At 36.8% G+C, this 23,346-nt stretch overlaps 1 protein-coding gene across 6 annotated transcripts in view; it reads left to right on the top strand.

Annotated features, from left to right (window-relative positions):
• The window catches only part of WDR5 (WD repeat domain 5), a 28,891-nt gene extending 15,025 nt beyond the window's left edge, over positions 1–13,866 (top strand). For all 6 annotated transcript variants that reach the window (XM_043983641.1, XM_043983643.1, XM_043983642.1 and 3 more), the window contains 6 exons: positions 1–47; positions 4,192–4,267; positions 5,147–5,180; positions 6,759–6,833; positions 7,458–7,545; positions 9,301–13,866. In XM_043983641.1, the coding sequence (XP_043839576.1) occupies positions 1–47; positions 4,192–4,267; positions 5,147–5,180; positions 6,759–6,833; positions 7,458–7,545; positions 9,301–9,401 (421 nt within the window). In that variant the 3' untranslated portion in view covers positions 9,402–13,866. The remainder of the gene's footprint in view (positions 48–4,191; positions 4,268–5,146; positions 5,181–6,758; positions 6,834–7,457; positions 7,546–9,300) is intronic.
• Positions 13,867–23,346: the final 9,480 nt, after the last annotated feature.

The following is a 23,346-nucleotide window of genomic DNA, read 5'->3' on the forward strand; positions in this document are numbered from 1 at the left end:
CCGAATATGGGATACAGCATCAGGTCAATGTTTAAAAACACTTATTGGTAAGTAAACAAAGTTTACTTTTGTTTGTGTTTAATGATTCATGATTTTCTCAGAAAGGTTTTCTTGTTCTATTCTGCCTCTACACTTCTAAAGGATGTAGTTAATTAAAAGAAATCTTATGATAATAACTATTCTTGGCTTGGTGGCTTGAAATGCAAATGAGAGCTTGGGTTTGACTTCTTTTAGCTCTTCCTAACTTCTTCCTTCACTGACATTTCTTGGATCTGGTTTTGCTGTATCTCTCCCCTAAATCAGGTCAGATTTGAGGTTGGTGGTTTTTTTGATGTCTTCCCTCCATTTTCCCATTCTTTTCCCTAGGTGTTAATTGGATCTTTAGGTTAAAAGAAAGAAAATTCGTTTTTATTTCATATTACCTGTGTCACCTGAGAAAGTTCAAATTAGTTTTTCCCTCCAACAGCCATCCTTCTGAACTCTTATCATTAACATAGCTTATAGTTGATCAAATGACATATACCTGTAAATGCTTTGCTTGGCTCAAAGGTGAGAATGACTTGGCTCTTGCCCTGTAGGACCTGACATGGGCATAGAATCCCTTCCTGAGCTTCTTTCATCTTCTCTTGAATACCCATACATCTGTGATCTTGAAGTGATACTTCAATAATTCTGTCTGTGGAACTGGCATCCCATTTATTTTTTGAGAGACAATTTTTATTTTCCCTAATAGATTAGTGTATTTTCTGAGATCACCAGCTATAATCTCCAGCCTAAATTTAATGGTCTCTTCTCACCCTTCTCCTTTGTTACTTTTTAATGATGCTTACTTGTGATATCATGATACCACTGTCTTGGTTGTCTCTCTTCTTCTCTTCCCATACCATTCATTTTTGGAACCTCCTGATATTTCTAACATTCTGATATCTGTATGTATGTATGTAACTTCCTAAGTCTCAATCCTAGCTTCTTATGCCCTTACGAAAGACCTTTACATTTATGTAAAAATTTGTCTTGAAAAAACAAAAATACACATTTGAAATTGAGCAAATCATATCTTTTTGAAGCCTCCTCTTTCTCTTCTAATTTAGCCAACCTTAACAATGTTTATTCTTTTTCTAAATTGGATTCTTTATTAGATATTTGTCTATTAGATCTACATCCACTCAGTGCTCTGTCAGTCCCATAATTTGTATTTTCCAACTCTTCTCTACCCCTACACATATTATAATAATGTTTATTAATACTTTCATGTATGCCTATATGGAAGAAGCATGCCTTGATGCACTATATTACCTACTGCATCATATCCCACTCCAGGCTTTTGTGGCACTCCCTCTCCCTATCCTAACTATTAAAATCTTTGTCAGCTAATACCTTTGGTAGGATGTTAAGAGGTGGGATAAGGGGGAGCAAAAAGAAACTGCCTACTACAATAATTTTACATAGGCATGGCTTCAGGGGATTACTAAAACAAAAGGATTCTGAAAAGCCCTACTGAACCAGGGTTCAAAGGTCTGGAATGCAGTTTTTCTGTGAATAAACTTGATGATTGAGTCATCATTCTGCTTCCTATGTCTCCTTCCTAGGTAGAAAACAGGAGCCAAGTTCTACCTTATTTTGCTCTGATGCAATTCCATATTCTAGTCTTTTTTCTCTGAAGTTAATTCATCTTTATTTTTGTTAATTTTTAACTCTTAACTTTTATAAAGTTAATAAACCTTCATTGAAACATCAAGTGCTATGCTGTGTGGAAGCCTCATAAATCTTGACCTTGAGAACTTGGACAAGGGGTTGGGGTGGGGAAGAAGAGAAGCCTGCACTCTTGTTTTGTGAACTATTGCTATTATGCAAATGTGTCGCAGAGAATGTTTTGGAAGATATTCGATACATGGATCCCAGATAATATCTTTAACATAAGGTAAAATGCTTCTTAGCGTCTCAGATGCTGGTGAATCTGGCTTCCTCAGCCCTACTGTTTTGATTTGCTCAGGTTTCAGAAAAGATCTATTTTAACATTTTTATAGTCAAAATTTTTTGTCTACCAAAGATTTAAATTAAATTTTGTTTTTTAAAATTACCAAGCATTTTCCCCCCTCATTTCTATATCTTCTATTTCCCTCTCCCTTAAAAAAACAAAATCTTGAAACAGATAACTATTTAAGCAAACAAATCCTCATGTTGGTCATATCGTAGAATGTATCTTTTCCGGCATATTAGAGCATCGCTCCTTTACCAGGAGGTAGATAGCATTCCTCATCATTCTTCTGGAATTATGATTTCATATGGCTATAGATAGCTTGGATTTCTTCCCTTGAGAACTGCCTTTAAAGGAACATCTTTTTATGGTATTGTTTTTATGGAACTTCCTAATGTAGGTGAAATAGACCCTATTGACAATTGAGCATGGATTTAAAAAAAATCATTAAAACCAAGTCTAGCCTTTACTCTTTCTCATGTATTTTTTTGTTGGATTTAAAAGCTTCCTAAGAATTAGATATATTTTGTCCTTATCCTCAGTTCCAGTTATAGATATTTTACTATAATTGCTGTTTGTGCCAAGCAGCATGGGGCAGCTGCCAAGGAAATGCTTGTATTTACATTTTAAGTAGAATGAAATAGAATAGATAGGATTAAGTGAACATCTAATGTAGGGCACTGTATTTGAATTCTTCACACCTTTTACAGCATATCCCTCAATTGTGAAGATCGATTGGCGTGTTAAACCTACCAGAAAATTGGGTAATAAAATGTGTTTCACTGTTATTTGAGGGTGAGCACTTATGGTACACAAGCACTCTGGGCATACTTTTCTCACTTTCAAAATAGATTGTAAGTGAAAGGGTAAGATTAGTTATAAACTATGAGGATTGGTTAGAGGTCTTAGAATATTGAATTTTTAATATAGTAGGGTCTAGAACCCAGTTCTCATGAGGAAAAAACTTGAATGTTTCAGTTCAGAGAATTAGGGGATTAAATAATATTAATGACATTTGGATCATACAGAAAACCATAATGATGAAGCAGCAAGAAGATCAGCCCTGAAGTTGGAAACATTTTTCAAATCCTACCTCTGCCACATACTAGCTGTGAGATGGCGGGCACATCACTGAAGCTCTTGAAGGCAAATATGACTGAAGTTGCTAATCTCCCAATAGAGGGAATTTCTACCTTGGGAGTTTGCCACAGTAGAATCACAGGTCTTAACCACCACTCTTTTATTCCCACCAAAAAAAGCGCTAATATCAAAAGATCACCCATTTCTTAACTGCCACTATTTTTTTAGCCATTTGAGTCTATAAGCTGATGCTACAAGCATCCTTCCCTCAGGATCATTCCTAAAATCCTATATTTAGAGTTGGACCCTAGAGGATACCTCCATCTCCATTCTACAGTTTTGGAAACTAAGGCTAAGGGTTTAAGTGATATGCCAGGGTCACATAATAAGGATTAGAGGTGGAATTTGTACTGGGTCTTCCTCACCTATCCATTATCCCCATACTGCTTCAGGCATTCACTGGTGAAGTGTTAAGTAGACCCAAAATTTTGTAGACAAAGACAGGGTAATATGTAATGTCCAATAGGAAAATGATCCACAGAAATTAAGTGGAAAGTCATTGACTCTTTCCCCCCAAGCAACAATTCCTTCCTACCACGCTATAAAAGGTGTTGAGTTTGGTGGCACTGTTAACTTCAGTAGAATGTTGGCAAACTTTTTATGTGGAACATTGTCCATCATCTTAGAGGTTGGGGCAAAACAGAATGCAAGGAGCAGGAGGTGAATATTTGAGATAGGCTTCTGATTAGCATCCTAAGCTTTGACACTTTTGAAGTTAAAATGTTTCCAAAAGAATCTATAAATAGTAATTTGGTTTAAGACAAATGGAGGATTAGCTTCCAAAAGAATAAAGAAGTAGGAAACTTCAAGATTATTTTTTCTGTCCATAGTAAGTGGCTTAACTAAAGGATTGAGGAAATAACTGAAATAAACCTAATCTTTCCCCATTTTTTGGTATTCCTAGGCAAAGTAAATTCAAACTATCTTTTTAAAGGGAGCCACAAAATCATAGTGTTCAATACTGGTGGTGGTATCTTATATAAAATTTTTTGTTGTATTTGGATAGTGGCATAACTTACAGAGATTGGACCAAATGTTTTAAATTTATCTTAAGATTTTTATTTTTAATACAGATGATGATAATCCCCCTGTGTCTTTTGTGAAATTCTCTCCAAATGGTAAATACATTCTTGCTGCAACTCTGGACAAGTAAGTATTTTGTGCATTTTTGTTTATTTATAAGAAAATAAATTTACAAAAAGTACTTCCTTTACACCAATATGAAGATTTCTTACCCGTAGTATTAATCACATGTATAAATGATACTAAATTATTTAAAATGAGTATAAATAAGCACTTAAAATTTGGGATATCAGAGTTAGGGGAAACCATACCTCTTTCATTTTACTTATTGGAAACCAGCTCTTTCATTTTACTTATTGGAAAGCCTAACTAAGAAACTTGCTATTCACTTTAATCTTTGAAATAGCTTTTTAGCATTTGTAATGTCTTGATTGCACTTGAATGAGTAAGATAAGATAGACTGTATAGCAGAATCACATTGACTGGGAATTAAAAGTTGGCCAATACCTCTAAGGTAAGCATTTTACCTTTCAGACTTGATTAGGGCTTGTAATATGTCTGCTATAAAATGTGTTCTCTGACAACTTGAATTTTTGTTCCCACATTTCTGGAATGACTGAGGCTATGGGCTCAATGATAATCAGGATTATGGGAAGTTACTTTCCTCATAATGTTAGGAAGCTCCTCTGCTCTGAGATCTTTATGAATGTTAAAAGCTAATTAGCTATCTAAGCCCTATAGGTATAAATGTTTTATTTTTAAGTTTGGGGGCAGGTTTGGATTACTCATTTTGACAGAATGAGTTACATGATCAAAACAGGTTCTCCACCCTTGTTTGTAATCCTAGAGTTCTAATTAATTATAAAGCAAAATGTAAAACTCAAATATAAGTACTCTTATTTTGGTAGAAAGTCTTCTTTTGAATAGACTGACAGAAGAAGCAAATTTAATTGGAGACACTGACCTGAAATAAAAATTGATTCATTACTTTCTTTTAACCTCTAGCACTCTTAAGCTTTGGGACTACAGCAAAGGGAAGGTAAGGACTTGTTTAAATTGGATGAATTATAAAGGCATAATAAAAGTAGCATTCCATCAGGTTTCCTACTTTGGGTGTTATGTGATAGTAATGGCACAAGATTAAAAGGGGAAATCTTAGTGAGAGCTAGGTACCTCATAGAGTTGGCCATATTGCCAAAGAATTTAATTTCACATATTGACACAAATATAAAAATTGTAAGAGTTAACAAACATGTCTTCATAATAAAAGAAATATTTCAAGGATCTGCAGTTTCATTTGTATGAATGCTCTCCACCACTGTGTATTGGAACCTTTCTGACTTAGTCTTTGATAGGTGATTTTTGATAGTTGCTGTGGCTAAAAAAATTTGTCACCTTGTGGCTAATCTAGTGATGAACTTTTCTGGTCTTACATGGGTTGTTCCTTAGATAAGATGGGGTAATTTTTGGGGGGGGTGAGGCAGTTGGGGTTAAGTGACTTGCCCAGGGTCACACAACTAGTAAGTGTCAAGTGTCTGAGGTCGGATTTGAACTCAGGTCCTCCTGAATCCAGGGCTGGTGCTTTATCCACTGTACCACCTAGCTGCCCCTGTTCCTTAGATAAGATAACCTAGCATCATTCCAGTATTTGAAGCCTGTTAACTTGTGCACTATCTGGCATAACTTTTGAGAGCTAAAGGTCATTTCTTATTTCTGAGGATTTTGGTGGAGGACACATTTACAAAAGAATTAAATACAAAGTCTCAGGTTTAGGAGTAAGTAATGAAAAAAATGGATGTAGATCTATGTGCTTGGAGAAGGCTTGGATGTCGAAGAATTACTAGGCTTAGGCCACTTGAATAGCCACTTTGAGCATGAAAAATGCACTAGAACATTCAAAATGATTTGAATTGGTTCCAGTTACATCAACACAATGCTGACAAAGATTTAAATGCCCATAAAGATGAAGCATTACCCAACTCTGCTTTTCTGCCTATAATTGTTTCTCCCTCTCTCTTTCCTTCCCTCCCTCCTCTCAACACTGGTCTCTAATAGAGAATGAAGGTTCTTTAGTGGAATGTTGTGCAGAAATAAGATGACATATTCAGAGGGCTTTATGAAACTTAAAGCGTTCTTTAAATGCCAGCTGCTGTTGCTGTTATTTTTAAGAAGCCCTTCTGAAGGTTAGGGATGGCAGATGTGCTGGTGTCAGTTTGTTGCATGAAGAGATTCACTAAGTGTATGTATCTCTAGCACTTCACACAATATACTTGGCATGTAGTGGGCACTTGATAAATGTTTATTGACTTTACTAGGTGGTTTATAGAGGAAAGAAGAGGAGTCCATTAACCTGAATGGACTGCCTGACTTAGCTTGGATCCTGTGGAATAACAAACTGGAAGGTCAAGAAATCACTGGGATAAACCAGATGGCCCAGTTCTCTTAGACAGATGGAACTGTAGTGATGATAATGATCATTGCCTTTGTGTTCTATGTCCAGGATTGACTGACCCAAATGAAATTAAGAATAAAATTACTTATGTAGCTTTGGGGATAAATTGCTACTTTTTCTTTAAGCCTGAGATAAACCTGAGAATAACTTTTTTTTTTCTTTCAGTGCCTGAAGACATACACTGGTCATAAGAATGAGAAATACTGCATTTTTGCTAATTTTTCAGTCACTGGTGGAAAGGTATGTTTCATGTGGCTATTTTTATTGTCTTGGGTCTTTGCAAGATGGTTGAGGTAAAAAAAAAAAGTGATGGTAGAAGATTTAGATGACAGTGGATACCTTTTTTTGTGTCCTCCACCAAAATCCTCAGAAATAAGAGATGACCTTTAGCTCTCAAAAGTTATGCCACATAGTGCACAAGTTAACAAGGCTTCGAGTACTGGAATGATACTAGGTTATCTTATCGATAACTTGATTTATGCCAAATACCCATTCTGTAATAGATGAAGTACTCTTGAGGGTCTGCCGTGTATCTGATCCCAGGGAGACAAAAGCAAACCAAAACCCCATCTGCTTTCAAGGAGTATGGAAAAATGAAAGGGAAACTACTTCTTGCCATGTCAGAACTGAATAATCCCAAAGAAGGCAAATGTATCTAAAATCTGCCCAGAGAGCTTTGAATTTAGCAATTAACTATCAGTTATGCTCCATATGCCTGCTAGAAGAATGCAATTTTCAGACTTGATACATTGCAAAAAAAAAAAAAAAGAGTCTTCAAAGATGGGCTTAAGAATTGATAAGTTTGGGGAAACATGTAACTTTTCTCCACCTTAATATTTCTAACCCTACCTCCTTTTATCACAGTGGATTGTGTCTGGGTCAGAAGATAACCTGGTTTACATTTGGAACCTTCAGACAAAAGAGATCGTACAGAAATTACAAGGCCACACAGGTGAGGACAAATTTCTTTTCTTTTTTTTTTAAACTGGTAAAGGTTTCCTAAACTATGATATCTGTATTTTGTTTGTTTTGAACCATGTGACAGCTGAGCACCCACCTTGTAAACATAGAGCTGGTGCCTTCTTGTCCATGGTCTCCCTTATTGCTCTTTTTGCACCGTTTAGGGGTCATCGGGCAAGCGTTCTCTTCCCTCTGGCTTTGGCCAGGCCACATGTAGTGTTCTCAGTTTGTATGTGTGTATAAAAGTCTATTCTGAACTAAAATTAACTTAATGTTCCATCTCACAGTGTCTCTTTATCTCCTGAGTCTCATAACATGTTGGTCCCTTCATATACAGGTATAGCCTGGCAGATCTCTTGATTAATTCCTGAGCAAGCTTTGTTTACTGTGATTTGTCTTGGTTACAATATTCCCTTCTTCATCAAACATCTTTCTCTTTTATCTTTATATAAAGTCTAGTTCCACTCCTATAAATAACATTCTCTGACCACTCTAGTCCATGCCAATTTCTTCTCTCAATTCCTATTATACTTTGTTATTATCACACAGTTGTGTATCTGGTTCTTTCTAGTATGTTTTTGTCCCTATTAAAACTGTTTGCTTGAGGGGCAGCTAGGTGGCACAGTGAATAGAGCACCGGCCCTGGAGTCAGGAGTACCTGAGTTCAAATCCGGCCTCAAACACTTGACACTTACTAGCTGTGTGACCCTGGGCAAGTCACTTAACCCCAATTGCCTCACTTAAAAAAAATTTTTTTTAAACCAACCAAACAAAAAGACTGCTTGCTCTAGGAGGGATCATGTCTTCTTTATATTTCACTATCTATAGCGCAGCACCAGCCATAAAAGTGCCTAACCACTTACTCACTTAATTGACAGGAAAGTTTAAGTCCACAAAACAAGTTAGGATTCAGGTTCAGGACTTAGAAAATTTGCTGGTTTTATCTTTGATATTCATTTAGTAGTTACTCATCTGACCATTATATTTAAGTTTTTGATACTTTGTTCCTTTAGGTCCTCATGCTTCATGCACTTGATGTACAGAGGCCCTGTATGTAACTGATTGCTTTTCTCATGTCCTGACAACTCATGAGGTGTTCATTCTTTGGGACAAAAGGGTTTGCAGTACTTGAAATAGCAGGTCTTGATTTCATTTAAGCACAGGGAAATAAAAGCTAACCCCCTTCTAAAATTTTTGTTTTTAAGCTCTTTGATTTGGCTGAAAACAATTTATGATCGAAATGAATGTCATTTTGTCTACTTTTAGCTCTACTTAGAACATAATGCCCTAAAAGTGAAGATAGTATTAGGCTAACAGACTGGTTTTTTTTTTCTCTTCTCTCTTCTCCTCTCTTCTCCCCTCTAATCTTCTCTCAAAAATCAGATAATTTCATTAGAGCCAAAGGGCCAAAGATCTGAGCACCAACTTTTTTGGAGGGGGGGGGCAATGGAGGTTAAGTGACTTGTCCAGGGTCACACAGCTACTAAGTGTCAAGTGTTTGAGGCCGGATTTGAACTCAGGTCCTCCCGAATCCAGGGCCGGTGCTTTATCCACTGCACCACCTAGCTGCCCCTGAGCACCAACTGTTAAAGTGTATCCTTTGGTTATGATGAAAATGGAACAAGAGTGTAGACTCAAGGGTGCAGGACCATTTCAGTTGCTAGGGGACAACTTAGTCACATCTGCCAATTGAAGACCATACATGAATAGCTTGCATACAATGGGGTTGTCTTTTTCTTTTTTCCAGATGTTGTGATTTCAACAGCTTGTCACCCTACAGAAAACATCATTGCATCAGCTGCATTAGAAAATGACAAAACGATTAAACTCTGGAAGAGTGACTGTTAAGCCCTTTCAATATCATGTTAGAGACTATATCAAGAAGAAGTAGATCCTGTGAGGCAAGAAACTAAGATATTTGAGAATGGTTTCTTGGCCTAAAGGGAAAATCCCCTTTTTTCTTCCCTGGAATGGGTAGCCTGGTGAGAAGAGGCAGTATCTGCCTTATTTGACAAATGGATCCTTTTCTTATTTTTTTGTTTTTAAGGGGAAAAAAATTTGCTTGTATTATTTACTAGAAGGTCCCAAAAGACTGGTGATGCTTCTTGCCAACTCTCCTGATTGTCAGAGGAAGAGTTTCAATCTATATTGTGTATAAATCGAGTCAGCAAAAACCTGAATTTTTAATTTTTTATTACAGAAGGATAAATTTCATTTCATCATGAATTTTTCCTCAACTAAATGTTCTGTAATTTTTAAAAAGTTTTCACTTACTCACTTCTAACTCTGTGACCAAATACAACCATGTAAGTTTTTGGCTTTCTATCCCCCAGTTTCACTGACCTTGTAGTGAAATATCTTTTAAACTTCTGTATAGTTTTACCTCTTGCTATGTATGTTTAATAGATACTATTATATCACGAGTTGTCTACCTTTCCCCCCCAAACCATTAATTCCTTAGACGTTCCAGCACATTTTGAAGTCTTTCTGGGGAAAAAAAAAAAGCAAAACAAAACAAAACTCAAAACATTGTAAAGTTTTTCAATGTAAAGACAATTTTGTATCTTTAAAGTTCATAGTACGGAACTGTTAATGGCATGACTGTATACTCAGCCTCAATATTTTCCCATTTGTCACACTATTGTTTACACATCTGACAGTACCATGTGCTGTAATAAAAAGGTGGGATTTTGTGTAATGTGTGGCAGCTGTGTTCTAATATGCAGTGTTTGTGTCCATTTAGTTTCTTACATTCACAAGTGGCAAAAAACTCTTGACAAGACATAATTGCCCTAGCGGTTTATTCAGTCTTCCTTTTTAACTATATTTAAGTGACATGTAGCCATAAACTTGTCTTTGAAGGGTATATTTCAAACTGTATTTTGTACTTGTGAAATAATAAACAGGATACTACATCTCAGTGGAATAGACAGGGAAAGAAGCCAGACCTCAAATGCAAGAACTGACAGTATGTTAATTGCCAAAATGGCTCCCATTGCAGGTCAAATTAGTGGTCACATGTGCAGTTGAGTGTGACAGGCAGAACTACAATTAAATGCATTGTCTGTCCTCTTACACTCATCTATCGGTGTTAGTCTCCCAACACCTTTACTAAAACAGAAATGTCTATTTAGATCTATTTGTTTTTCTCAATTTTAAAAGGCTTAAATTAAGGTCTTTGGTAGATCCACTAAATTTATCTTGAAGAGAGAACATGCTTATCAATATGGAGTACCCAGTTTTCCCTGTTTGGGCACTAGCATCCAATACGTTCAGTGGCTTAACAACTTTCAGGAAGGCACAAGGTATTAAGTTTAGGCTTCTCGTTTCTACGATAGAAACATATAATTGGAACTGAATGATGTGACTATTTAGTGAGTTTTTATAGCCTAAGCTGGATTTTAACTTTCTTTACCTTTGTGAGACTTGAAATCTTAGTCCTTGGAGAGGGAATGTGAAGTGGATACTTAGGGAAAACGGAGGTGGAGAGAACACATTTGAACATTGTGATTTTTGTAATGCTTGTAACCGTGACAATCTCCTGCTGTTCATTCAAAAAAATTTTTTTTTTTTTTTTTTGGAATCCTGAGGGGAGGGTGGGGGGCAGGCAGAGAGTAAGAGCGTCTTAGAACTAGCTGAGGAGGTCAGTATCTTGCTTTCCACCTTGTTCAGAACCTGAATGAGATGTATTACTCCATGGAATGCCACAAGCCATTTTCTTGATATGCGCCTCTATAGACAGTGTTAGTATGATTGCATGCTGCTGAAGAGACTGATCCTCGTCTCCTAAAGTCATTGTTCTGTTTCTGTAAAACTGCCAGAATGAAGCCATGAGCTCATTTGCAATTGGTGCTAAGACTACCAACTGTGATTTGATTGGATGAAGCAGTTGTAGCCTCTCCTGTGGACTAGGCTCTCAGAATGTAGCACTCACTGATAACTGGGCAACAGGGCTGACTGTAAAATACAGTTTTCTAAAATATCTCCCAATCATTGGTTGCAGTTATTGAGTAGAACAATCATGGAAGGTACTTGGAAATAAGCTTCTGACACTTTTCTTCCCATTTTTGACTCATGTGTCTACATTCACGTGTATTGATTATCAGCACACGTGTAGCGGGTTGGCTTATTCATTCAGAAAGACTTTTCCAGCCTAAGGGTCAGAAAAAAAATTGTATATAAGCCTAATACAAATGACTGAAATGCAAAAAAATGAGTTTCGGTGTTTGTGAGTCAACTTTCATTTGAACCAAAACCATGTTAGTTTTGGTTCTTTTAGGTATTTCTGAATTTTTTTGTTTGTTTGCTCTCCTGCCATAAGTCACTCCTTGCAGGAATGAGGTGAGCTGTATACATAGCTCCTATCATTGCATATAGTTTATTTTTTCTATATTTGAATTTTTTGTAGATTTATGTAAAAGCACATGCCTTTTTTTTTTTTAAAGAATAAAGATTTCCATGCCTACAATGTGTCAGAAATCAGTCAGTTTCTTAACATACTTGAAATTTCCAGTCTGTCTGGTTCCATATTTGTAACCATGTATTTCTTCTTCTATTTTCTACCTACATCCTGGCTTGAAACCCTCTGCAATTCAAAACTTCTAGGAGGTGAAGGAGCTTTTGAATAGAATTAAATAGCAGAAAGTTGGTCCACATTTATGAAGTGCCACCATATACCAGGCACTGTGCTAAGCATTGGGAATACAAAGAAGGGCAAAAGACAATCCCCTGCTTTCAAGGGGTTCACGTAGAATACTTTGCACCTTCCAGACAACTTTGCTAACAAAGCTTACTTTTCTGTTTTTATAGGATTTATACTTTAATGTATGGAGAGAAAGAGGTATGGGGCAATGTATCTTTTTGTTTGTTTGTTTTTTGTTTTGTTTTTAATGAGGCAATTGGGGTTAAGTGACTTAGGCAATTTATCTTTTTTGCAGGGGATAATCAAATAGCATATTGCTGAAGTATTTCAATAGAAAAATCCATTTGGGTTTAGAAAAACTTGATTGATTTCATAGACTGTCTTACTGTCAAATTGAAGTGTATTTACAAGTGATATTTTAAATTTTTTCTTGGATCTGCAATTTTTTCTTAGATTACCATTCTTTTGTCCTAACCCCAATTCTTTTTTTTTTTTTTTTGGCAGGGCAATGAGGGTTAAGTGACTTGCCCAGGGTCACACAGCTAGTAAGTGTTGTGTCTGAGTCTGGATTTGAACTCAGGTCTTCCTGAATCCAGGGCCAGTGCTTTAGCCACTTCACCACCTACCTGCCCCAAACCAATTCTTTAAAGTCCAGGTCAAATGCCACCACCAAGAATCATTTCCTTATTTTCTTCTACTCTCTACTCTTTTCCCCTCCCCCTGATTGCTAAGTAATAGTTCTCTCCTGAACTTATTCTGGTATCTTACCATATCTCATTTTGCTTTGCATTAGTTTGTGCTCATGGCTCTTTACCCCTTTTAGATTGAGCTCCTTGTATTGTGCTTGATACATAGGCAATTGAATTTGAATTTAACAGATTAAGAAAGTTCTTCCTGAGTTCAAATCCAGCCTCAGACTGTGCGACCTTACTGGCGGTGTCATGTCACTTTGCCTCAGTTTCCTTATTTGTCAAATTAGCTGGCAAAGGAAATGGCAAATCACTGCAGTATCTTTGCCAAGAAACTCCCAAATGGAGTCAGGGAGAGTGGACACAACTGAATAGCAACAGGCTCTGCTTACTGTTTGCTAGGTTCTGGGGAAGTTACATAACTGGAAAATGATAGTCCCTGTTCTTGGAATTGGCAATAATACTTGGGGTGGGCATTGGAGAATAATATGCATGGTTAGAATTTAAGTGAATGTGAACATTCAAACAGTGGCTTTATGGTTGGTTCAAGTGGCGATCATTTCTACTTTGGGAGGATTGAGAAAAACTCTTAAGATGCTTAATTTTATTAAATGTTAGGCTTTACGGGGAGGTTTCTGTGCAGGCATTGGGAATAATATTAATGAATGCACAGAGATAGGTGGCAAAGAGGTCGGAAGGTGAATGGTCCAGTTTGATTAGAACATAGGGTCTACAAAGCTAGTGGGTTAATAGAATGGCAATTAACCAAGGAACCTAATGTGACCTTAGGCTTCATTGATAGTGTCATGGAAGGAGAGGGAGAGTGAGCATCAAAAGAAGGCAGAACATACACAGTTTAATATAGAAGTAGATTCACTTCATCAAGGATACAGATAAGAACAAGAAGAGGGGATAGGGGAATATGAGATGGTGGATTCAGGGAAAGATTAACCATAAGCAAAATGAATCCTGAACTTGGAAAGGAGATAGTGAAGAAAAGGTTAAAAGGGGAAGAAAAAAGTGTAATAACTAGGGGTAAATGGAGTATAGAGAAGTCTTAAGAATAGAATAGAAGAAAATAATTACCCTACCTAAATGGGATTTACTTATAAAAGAAAGAAAGAAGATAGGGGCAGCTAGGTGGCTCAGTGGATAGAGTCCTGGAGTCAGGAGGACCTGAGTTCAAATCCAGCCTCAGACACTTAACACTTACTAGCTGTGTGACCCTGGGCAAGTCACTTAACCCCAGTTGCCTCATGAAAAAAAAAATGAAAAAACAAAAAAAGAAAGAAGATACTAGCGGAATGCATTCAAAAGCAAAATCCACAAGGATATGTTGTTTACAGCAAACACACTTGAAACAAAGACACAGTTGAACTGGTTAGGAACAAACTATCATGCCTCAGTTGAATGTTTAAAAAACAACAGGTATCCATTATGATTTCAGATAAGGTAATAGCAAAAATTGATTAATTAAAAGAGAGCTAGATAAACTATATTTTGCTGAAAGGTAACCTAATAAATTGATTTCAGTTCTTAACATGCATAGCTTCTATGTACTTAAAAGGAAAAGTTATGAGGAGAAATAAATTATAATAGTGGGGAGACTTGTTTATTGCTGTAAGCCAAAAAATTAACAAGGAAGTTAAGGACCTGAAGAGACATTTAGAAAAATTAGAGGGGGCAGCTAGGTGGCGCAGTGGATAAAGCACCAGCCCTGGATTCAGGAGTATCTGAGTTCAAATCTGGCCTCAGACACTTGACACTTACCAGCTGTGTGACCCTAGGCAAGTCACTTAACCCCAATTGCCTCACTTAAAAAAAAAAAAAAAAGAAATGATATTGAATAAACGCCTACTGAAAAAAAAAGTTCTAAAAATCAACCAGAGACTAACAATCCTAAAGAAATGATGGGTCAAAGAACACATCATAGAATAGATAAATAATTTCATTAAAGATCTTGACAAAAATGAGACAACATTCCACATAGCTAAAGCAGTTCTTAGGGGAAATTTTGTTGATGGGAAAAATATATATCTCTAAGCACTTATTAATAAAAAAGAAAATAATAAACTGGGAACAGAACTAAAAAACCAGAAAACAAACAAAAATTTAAGCCCCATTTAGGCATCAAAATGGAAATACTAAGAATGAAAGAAGAAAATTAACAAAATTGAAAAAAAAAACTTCATTGAATTAATAAAAGTAGGAGCTTCTTGAAGAGAGGACAACACATTGATAAACTATTAGTTAATTTAGATTACCATTATCAAAAAAGTAAAGAATATTGTTTTGCCCAACTACATGCCAATAAAACCAACAACTGAAATGAAATAAATGTTTACAAAAATGTACCCAAATTGACAGAACGAGTAATAGAGAATTTAAACAACCTAATCTTCAGAAGAAGAAATTGAGCAAGCCATAAATGAACTTCCAAAGAAAAAGATGGCAGAAAAAACTGACAAAATATAACACCCATTTTTGTTAAAACAGAAAATGAGAATAAATGGATCTTTCCCTTAAAACAATAAATAGGGTATATCTAAAATCAATAGCTACCATTTTATGTAATGGAGATAAAATGGAATCTTTTCTGATAAATTCAGAGGAGAAACATTTCTATTGTTACCACTTTTAATTTGACAGAGCTAGGAATGCTAGTTATAGCAAACACAAGAAAAAAATTGAGAGAATAATTGTAGGTAAATAACATACAAAATTGTCAATTTTTTGCAGATATTATGGTGTACTTAACCCCAGAGTCCCCTAAAAATTAATTGAAGGAATCATTTAACTAATTGAAGGAATAACTTAAATACATAAATCCACACACATCATTAGCATGTCTTTTATATTAACAATAAAGCCAATAAGGAAGAGTTAGAGAAATTACGTTTAAAGCTTCTACAGAATGTATGAAATGTATGGGAGTTTCCCTTCCAAGATGCACACAAGCACTATATACAGAAATATAGACCTAAATAATTAGAAAAATATTAATTATTCATCATTAGATAAGCAAATATGCTAAAAATTACAATAGTACCTAAATTAATTTCTTCAATGCCATACTGATCAAATTACTAAAAGATTACTTCATTGAACAAGAAAAATAGGAATGAAATTTATGTGGGGGAGAAAAGGGAGTCAAAAATCTCAAGAAAATAATGAATAAAAAATAGAAATAAAGGGGACTTAACAGTACCAGATCAAACTATAGAATAAAGCAGTAATTATCAAAACAAACAATTGGGTACTAGTTAAAAAATAGAGTTTGATCAGTGGAATCAATCAGGTACACAACCTACAGAAGCAAATGTATTAAGTATCTTAGTATTTGATAAACTAAGATCTCAACTACTGGAATAAAGATATTTGACAAAAACTGTTGGGAATATTGCATAGCAGTATGGAAGAAATTGAATTTAGGCCAATATTTCACATCTTATATATCAAGATAAACTCTAAATGGGTACATGACCTAGTGTACCTTTTATAAGGTCATATCATAAATTATATAAACATGGTGGGGGAGGGGGCGACTGGAAATTTGTCTGAGAGAAAAGTTTGTGACCAAAATGGATAGAGGATAACAACAATAACAAAAAGATAATTTTGATTACATAAAATAAAGACATTTTTGCACAAATGATCCAATAAAGCTGATTAAAATAGAAATAACTCAATTCTCTATCCACCTCCAAAGAAAGAACTGATACTGATGGAACAGACCAAAGCATGCTATTTTTCACTTCTTTCTTTTTTTTTTCCTTTTAATCAAGTTTTCTTGTACAAAATGACAAATATGGTAATGTTTTACATAATCATACCTGTATAACCCATATCTGATTGCCACCATGGGGAGGGAGTAGGTGAGGGAGGGAAAGAGGAATAAAAATTGGAACCCCAAACTATAAATAAAAATGTTTATTACAAAAAAAGAGAAAAAAATGTTGTGGTCTTTCCAGTAGAAAAAAAAAATAGAAATAACTGGTGGGGGCTGGGGAAATCTTTGCAGAAAGGTTTTCTGATGAAGATCTCATTTCCAAGGTATATAAAGAATTGATTCAAATATTTGAGGAGAGAAAAAAGCAATTTCCTAATTCATAAATGTTCTAAGGAGTTCTCAAGGGAAGAAATCCAAGTTATCCATAGCCATATGAAAAAATACTCCAAATCACTACTGATTAATAGGTACTAGTAGATGACTTCAAATCCTGTCTCAGACTTTGACCCTGGGCAAGTCACTTAACCTTCGTTTGCCTTATCTGTACAATTAGAATAATAATACCTATCTCATAGGGTTATTGGGAGGGTCATATGAGATCATCTAATTTACATAAAGAGCTTTACCAGGTATTATATAAAGCTGACTATTATAATTAACTAGAAAAATGCACATTAAAGTAATTCTGAAATTCTACCTCACCCCCATCAGAGTGGCAAAGATGATTAAAAAAATAATAAAAAAATATTAGAAATGCTGTGGGAAAACAAACACAGTGATGCTCTGTTGATAAATTTCTAAATGGGTACATTCGGGAAAGCATTTTATAATTTGTGATAAAATAATGGAATTTGGCAGATGGCCAGGGGTCGGACTTGATTGACTTAGTAGTGCTTGAATTGGGTATGAATGAGAAACTACTAAGTACCCACTTAAAGATGATTAGATTTTAGCCACACTTGGCCTGCCCTGTTAACCCTAGTTTAACTTGGCCAACCCTGAGAAGTAGTGTCCTCAGAGTCTGCATCATCAACAGGGAACCAGTCTCAGCCACACAACTTGAAGGACCTCTCCTTTGGGGGAGGGAGAAAAAAGTAGAAAAAGGGACCCCAACAGGAAGTAGCTCTCTCTGGCCCTGGAGGAGCTGTTGGAGCTGACTGAACAGCTGACTCCCATAGAAATTATGGACCCCTGGTGGTGAGTTAATAAAATCCAGTTCTGAATTAGCTGAGCTGAAAACGAGTTTGGGTTTTGAGATAGCCTTTGCTAGAGCCAGGGAGATTATCCATTTTCCTCTTTCTCTATTCCCTTGTCCTTGACTTTTAATAAAACCTGATTTATTTGTGGAAAAGAGGCTGTTAAGCTCCTTTCTTATTGGCCTGGGAGAAATAACTAAAAAAGGCAGTTCAGAGGGGAGGAAGCTTTTGACCTAGAGGTCCCTCATTTTCTGAACCCCAATATTACAGCGAGCCACCCAATTAACTCTCCCCATATTAAATTTGGCCCCAACAAATTATACACAAAAATTTAATAAACAATATGTGCTCTTTGACTTTGTTATACTATGGTTGGGCCTATACCCAAAAGAGATAATAAAATAAAACAGGAAAAGGCCCTATAGGTACAAAAATACAAGCAGCTCTTTTTGTGGTGACAAAGAATGGAAATTAAGGGGATAGCTATCAGTTAGCTAAATACCTATGAAATAGCTGAATAAATTGGGGCATGTGAATGTTCTGGATTCTATTGTGCTGTTAGAAATGAAATGGTTGGGGCAGCTAGATGGCACAGTGGCTAGAGCACCGGCCCTGGAGTCAGGAGTACCTGAGTTCAAATCCGGCCTCAGACACTTAACACTTACTAGCTGTGTGACCCTGGGCAAGTCACTTAACCCCAACTGCCTCACTAAAAAAAAAAGAAATGGTTGACTTTAAAATGACATAGAAAGAATTATATGAACTGATTTGGCAGGAAGTAAGCAGATCCAAAAGAACAATTTATAATAAAATACCAACATCATAAAGATGAACAATTTTAAAGACATATAAAATGGTGAAGAATGAAATGAGCAGAACCTGGAGAACAATGCATCCAGTAAGAACACTGTAAATCAAACATTGATGATTATTTCAATTACCATCCATGGTTCTAAATGACTGATGATGAAACATGTTATCCATGACAGAAGTGATGGATATAGGGGGCAGAATGTGTATTTTTGCATGCAATCATTGATAGAATTTGTTTTTCTTGACCATATATATTTATTACAAGAAATGTTTTTCTTTTCCCTAACCTACTTCCCCACAAACTGGGGAGTAGGAAGTGGGTTAGGAGGAAGAGTAAAAAAGATTCCTGTTAATTTTTTTTTTTAATGGGGCAGGAGGTGTTACAGATGTGGAATGTTTCATGTACTTTCAGATGAAGTTACTATCTTATTAGTTTTATTTAATCCTTTTACTTTGTTACAAGAGACTTCCCATGAGTAGAGGTAATCTGTAAGTGTAACAAAAACAAGACACATCAATAACATTTTTATTAAAAAATAGGGTGATGAGGCTGAGGCTAAGGTAGGTGATACAGTCTCATTCTCTGCTAGACTCACATAGTAACTGAAGTACTAAGTTCAGTTCAGGATACTATATATATATATATTTTGGTGAGGCAATTGGGGTTAAGTGACTTGCCCAGGGTCACACAGCTAGTAAGTGTCAAGTGTCTGAGGTTGGATTTGAACTCAGGCCCTCCTGAATCCAGGACCAGTGCTCTATCCGCTGCGCCACCTAGCTGCCCCTATACTATATTTTAGTATATTTACTATAGGATACTATATTTTAAGGAGAAACTGAACAAATTCAGTTGTGTCGAGAGCAGTGTGATCAGGATGGCAAGAACACTGAAGGTCAGTTCATTTGTTTATTCAGCAAGTATTTATTAAGCACCGACCACATGCTAGGCCCTATCCTGGATGCTGGGAATACAAAGACAAAAAATCATTTCTGCTTTCAAGGAAATGACATATAATAATACACAAATGATCTAGTCAATCAATACAGGGAGATTTGATGGGGACAGGCACAAGCAGCTGAAGCAAGTAGGCAAGCTTTGAAAGAAGCTGTGGATTCCAGGAGGCAGAGATGAAGAGGAATTGCATTCTGTGTCTGAAGGACAGCTTGTATATGGATGGAGGCTGAAGATGGAATATTTTGCAGCAAGAACAGCAAGACATATTTGGCTGGACCCTAGAGTTTGTGAACAAACCTGAAAAGGAGGGTTGGGATCCATTTGCAAAAGGCTTTAAATGCCAAACCGAGGCATTTGTCTTGGATTCTAGAGATAACAGATAGTATGAAAAGTCCAGGAGACAGGGGTTTCTGAATAATTAGTAATCAATGTGATGGAGGAGGCTAAAAGGATTAATGGATAGCCTATCAATAGTAGCTATCAATAGTACCTAAAAGGGGTTAACAGACAAACCTAAGACCCAAGCTCTGATTTAGATCTGAGCTCTTAAGAGGGATTCAGACCCCAGTTCTGAAAGGGATTAATGGATAATTTAAGACTTGGGCCCTCATCAAAGTCAGGGCCTAGGTTCTTGGTACCTGGAGGTCTGGCTCCTATTAATTACTCCCATTAATCACCAGTTATAACAAAAACATAAAAAGGCAGGTCTTAGACGCCTTAACTACAACAAAAACATAAAGAGACAGCTTATAGAAATCCTAATTGATAAATGTTAATACCCAGAAACTAGGCCTGAGAATGAAAAACACAGGGACACTCTGACCTTGGCAAGTTGATGTAACATGCACAGAAAAAGCCAAAATTGCCCCCACACTACGGAAAAAGGTACCCACCTCAGGGGTTAGCTTAAGCCCCCAGGAACTCCAAATTGGGATAGGCCCTCCCCTGTACCTCCTTAAGGTGGAGATTATTATAATGAGACTGATAATCAATTTGTCCATACTATAAATATAACTGTCTTCTCTTTCCCTATTGGAGAGATACCTTTCTATTTTTCGGGTATTCTCCCTGTGGTCAACAGTCTTTCAGTAAAACTTGGGAAACTGAGTCACTTAGTCTTTTTTTGTGTGTGTGAGGCAATTGGGGTTAAGTGACTTGCCCAGGGTCACACAGCTAGTAAGTGTCAAGTGTCTAAGGTCAGATTTGAACTCAGGTCCTCCTGACTCCAGGGCTGGTACTCTTATCTTTACTGTGCCACCTAGCTGCCCCTGAATCACTTAGTCTTGTAATTCTTTGGGATGATTCATGATCAATTAGATCACCTTAATTCCATCCCACATCAAATGTATTAATTAAAATAGCAAATAATGGATGAATTGATGGTCAGTGGTTTCTCTCAGTAACCAAAGACAAACAAATCATGGAGATCATTGAGCACTTAAATACCTCTGGAAAAGTGGGAAAAGTGGGGCAGCTAGGTGGTGCAGTGGATAGAGCACTGGCCCTGGAGTCAGGAGTATATGAGTTCAAATCCGGCCTCAGACACTTAACACTAGGTGTGTCACCAAAAAAAAAAAAAAAAGAAAGAAAGAAAAAAAAAGTGGGTGGCTCTGACAGGGCTGGGGCTAGACAAGGAAGTGGGCTGAAAGGCTATAGCTCCTCTTGCAGAGAGAACTCAGCTAGATGGGATTTAGCTGCCTCCAGCTATCTGGACAAAAGAATCCATCTCTACCTAGAGCACTTAAACTGAACAAAGTTGGTTGTGGTGGTGGGAGGGTTCCAGGGTGTGAGCCTAATGCCTTTTAGGCCAGAATTCACCTAGATCAGACCTTTTCTTTTCTTTTCTTTCTTTTTTTTTTTTTTGCGAGGCAATTGGGTTTAAGTGACTTGCCCAGGGTCACACAGCTAGTAAGTGTTAAGTGTCTGAGGTCGGATTTGAACTCAGGTCCGACTGAATCCAGCGCTGGTGCTCTATCCACTGTACCACCTAGCTGCCCCTACCTAGATCAGAATTTAATCAGAAATAAACTTTCCTAGTGGGGTGGGGTCCTGCCCAAGATTGAGAATGTTCTTGGAGGGTTAGGGCAATCCCATCACCAGCTCTGTCCTTCAGAGACTGTCTGACCTTCAAGAGCTGGTCCCTGAATGAGGAAGTAAAAAGAAAAAGCCCTACCAATAACTCACTTACTATTAATTGATTATTAATAATAATTAAAAAATAATAATTTCTTTCAAAAGGGAGCTACTGGAGTTTATTGAACAGAGGAATGACATGGCCAGTTCTGTATTTTAGGAATATTCCTTTAGTTCTGTGTTTGGCATTAGGAATACAAGGACAAAAACGAAAGACCTTGCTCCTAAGAACCTTACACTTTATTGGAAGTAATCACCTTCCAAATTTTGCACTCGCCAAAGCTACTGCAAACGACACCCCCAAATTTGCAACTGAACAGTCAGGGACTGGTATTCCATTCAGAGTGAGACAAACATTGACATCCCTGTCAGCCATACGGAGACTTCACAGAGCTCCCTACCTGGGGAGGACTTCAGCAAAGGTGTAGTCTTTTATCTTAGGGATAAAGTCACGGTGGGGATTTCATCTTTAACGGGATGCAGATAGCAAAGAAGATCATTAAGGATGGAGAGGAGCCTAAAGATCTCAATTGAAGTAGTTGGGCTCTTTGATATCCATGAAGAGTGAAGTTTCTGCAGTACATGGAATAAGGGGAACTTAGGAATAACAAGCAACAAATGGTGGTGTCCAGATGAGCACTGGCTCATCCTCTCATGTCATGTTTGTCCATATGTACCCCAAGTCCACTGTGAATAGTTTAGGTCATACAGAAAAACTCTTAAAATATTGCACCATAGTGATGAACAACTGTGATAGTTTGTGGATCTCAGCAGTGCAATGATCCAAGACCATTCCAAAGAACTCTTGATCGAAAATGTTCTCCACATCCAGAAAATAGAGCTGTGGATTCTGAATGCAGATTGAACCATACTGTTTCTACTTTTGTTTTTGTTTCTACTTTTTTTGAGGATTTTCCCTTTTGTTCTAATTCTTCTTTCACAACATGACTAATGCAGAAATATGTTTAATGTGATTGTACATTTATAACCAATATCAGATTGCTTTCTGTCTTGGGAGTGGGGAGGGAAGGGAGGGAGGGAGAAAAATTTGGAACTAAAAATCTTATAAAACAAATGTTGAAAACTATCTGTACATGTAACTGGAAAATAATAAAATAATTTTATGATTTAAAATGTTGCACCATAAAATAAAGTCTGTTTTTTTTCTAGAAAAAAGTAAATAAATATAAAAACTGTACAAAAAGAATATACAAAATAATTTCCAGGGGCAGCTAGATGGCACAGTGGATAAAGCACCTGCTCTGGATTCAGGAGTACCTGAGTTCAAATTTGGCCTCATATACTTGATACTTGCTAGCTGTGTGACCCTAGGCAAGTCACTTAATTCCCATTGCCCCGCAAAAACAAACAAAACCACCCCCCCAAAAAAAACCGCAACAACAACAATATTTTCCAGTGGGTATAATTGAGTTGGATGGATGCTAGCACCTGGGAGCAAGGGCAGCACCCTAGCCGAGGCCCTGGGAATGGTTAACTATGTTATGGGGAAATTGATGGGGTTTTGGGGTAGAGGTTCTTAGGAATTCCTCTTGTTATGGGCCCATAGCACCCCAGAAGTTCTCTGGGGCACATCAAAGAAACTTCTCCTGGAGAAACTAAACCAAAGGACAGACA

This window comes from Dromiciops gliroides, chromosome 2, assembly GCF_019393635.1.
Source record: "Dromiciops gliroides isolate mDroGli1 chromosome 2, mDroGli1.pri, whole genome shotgun sequence".
NCBI lineage: Eukaryota > Metazoa > Chordata > Mammalia > Microbiotheria > Microbiotheriidae > Dromiciops > Dromiciops gliroides.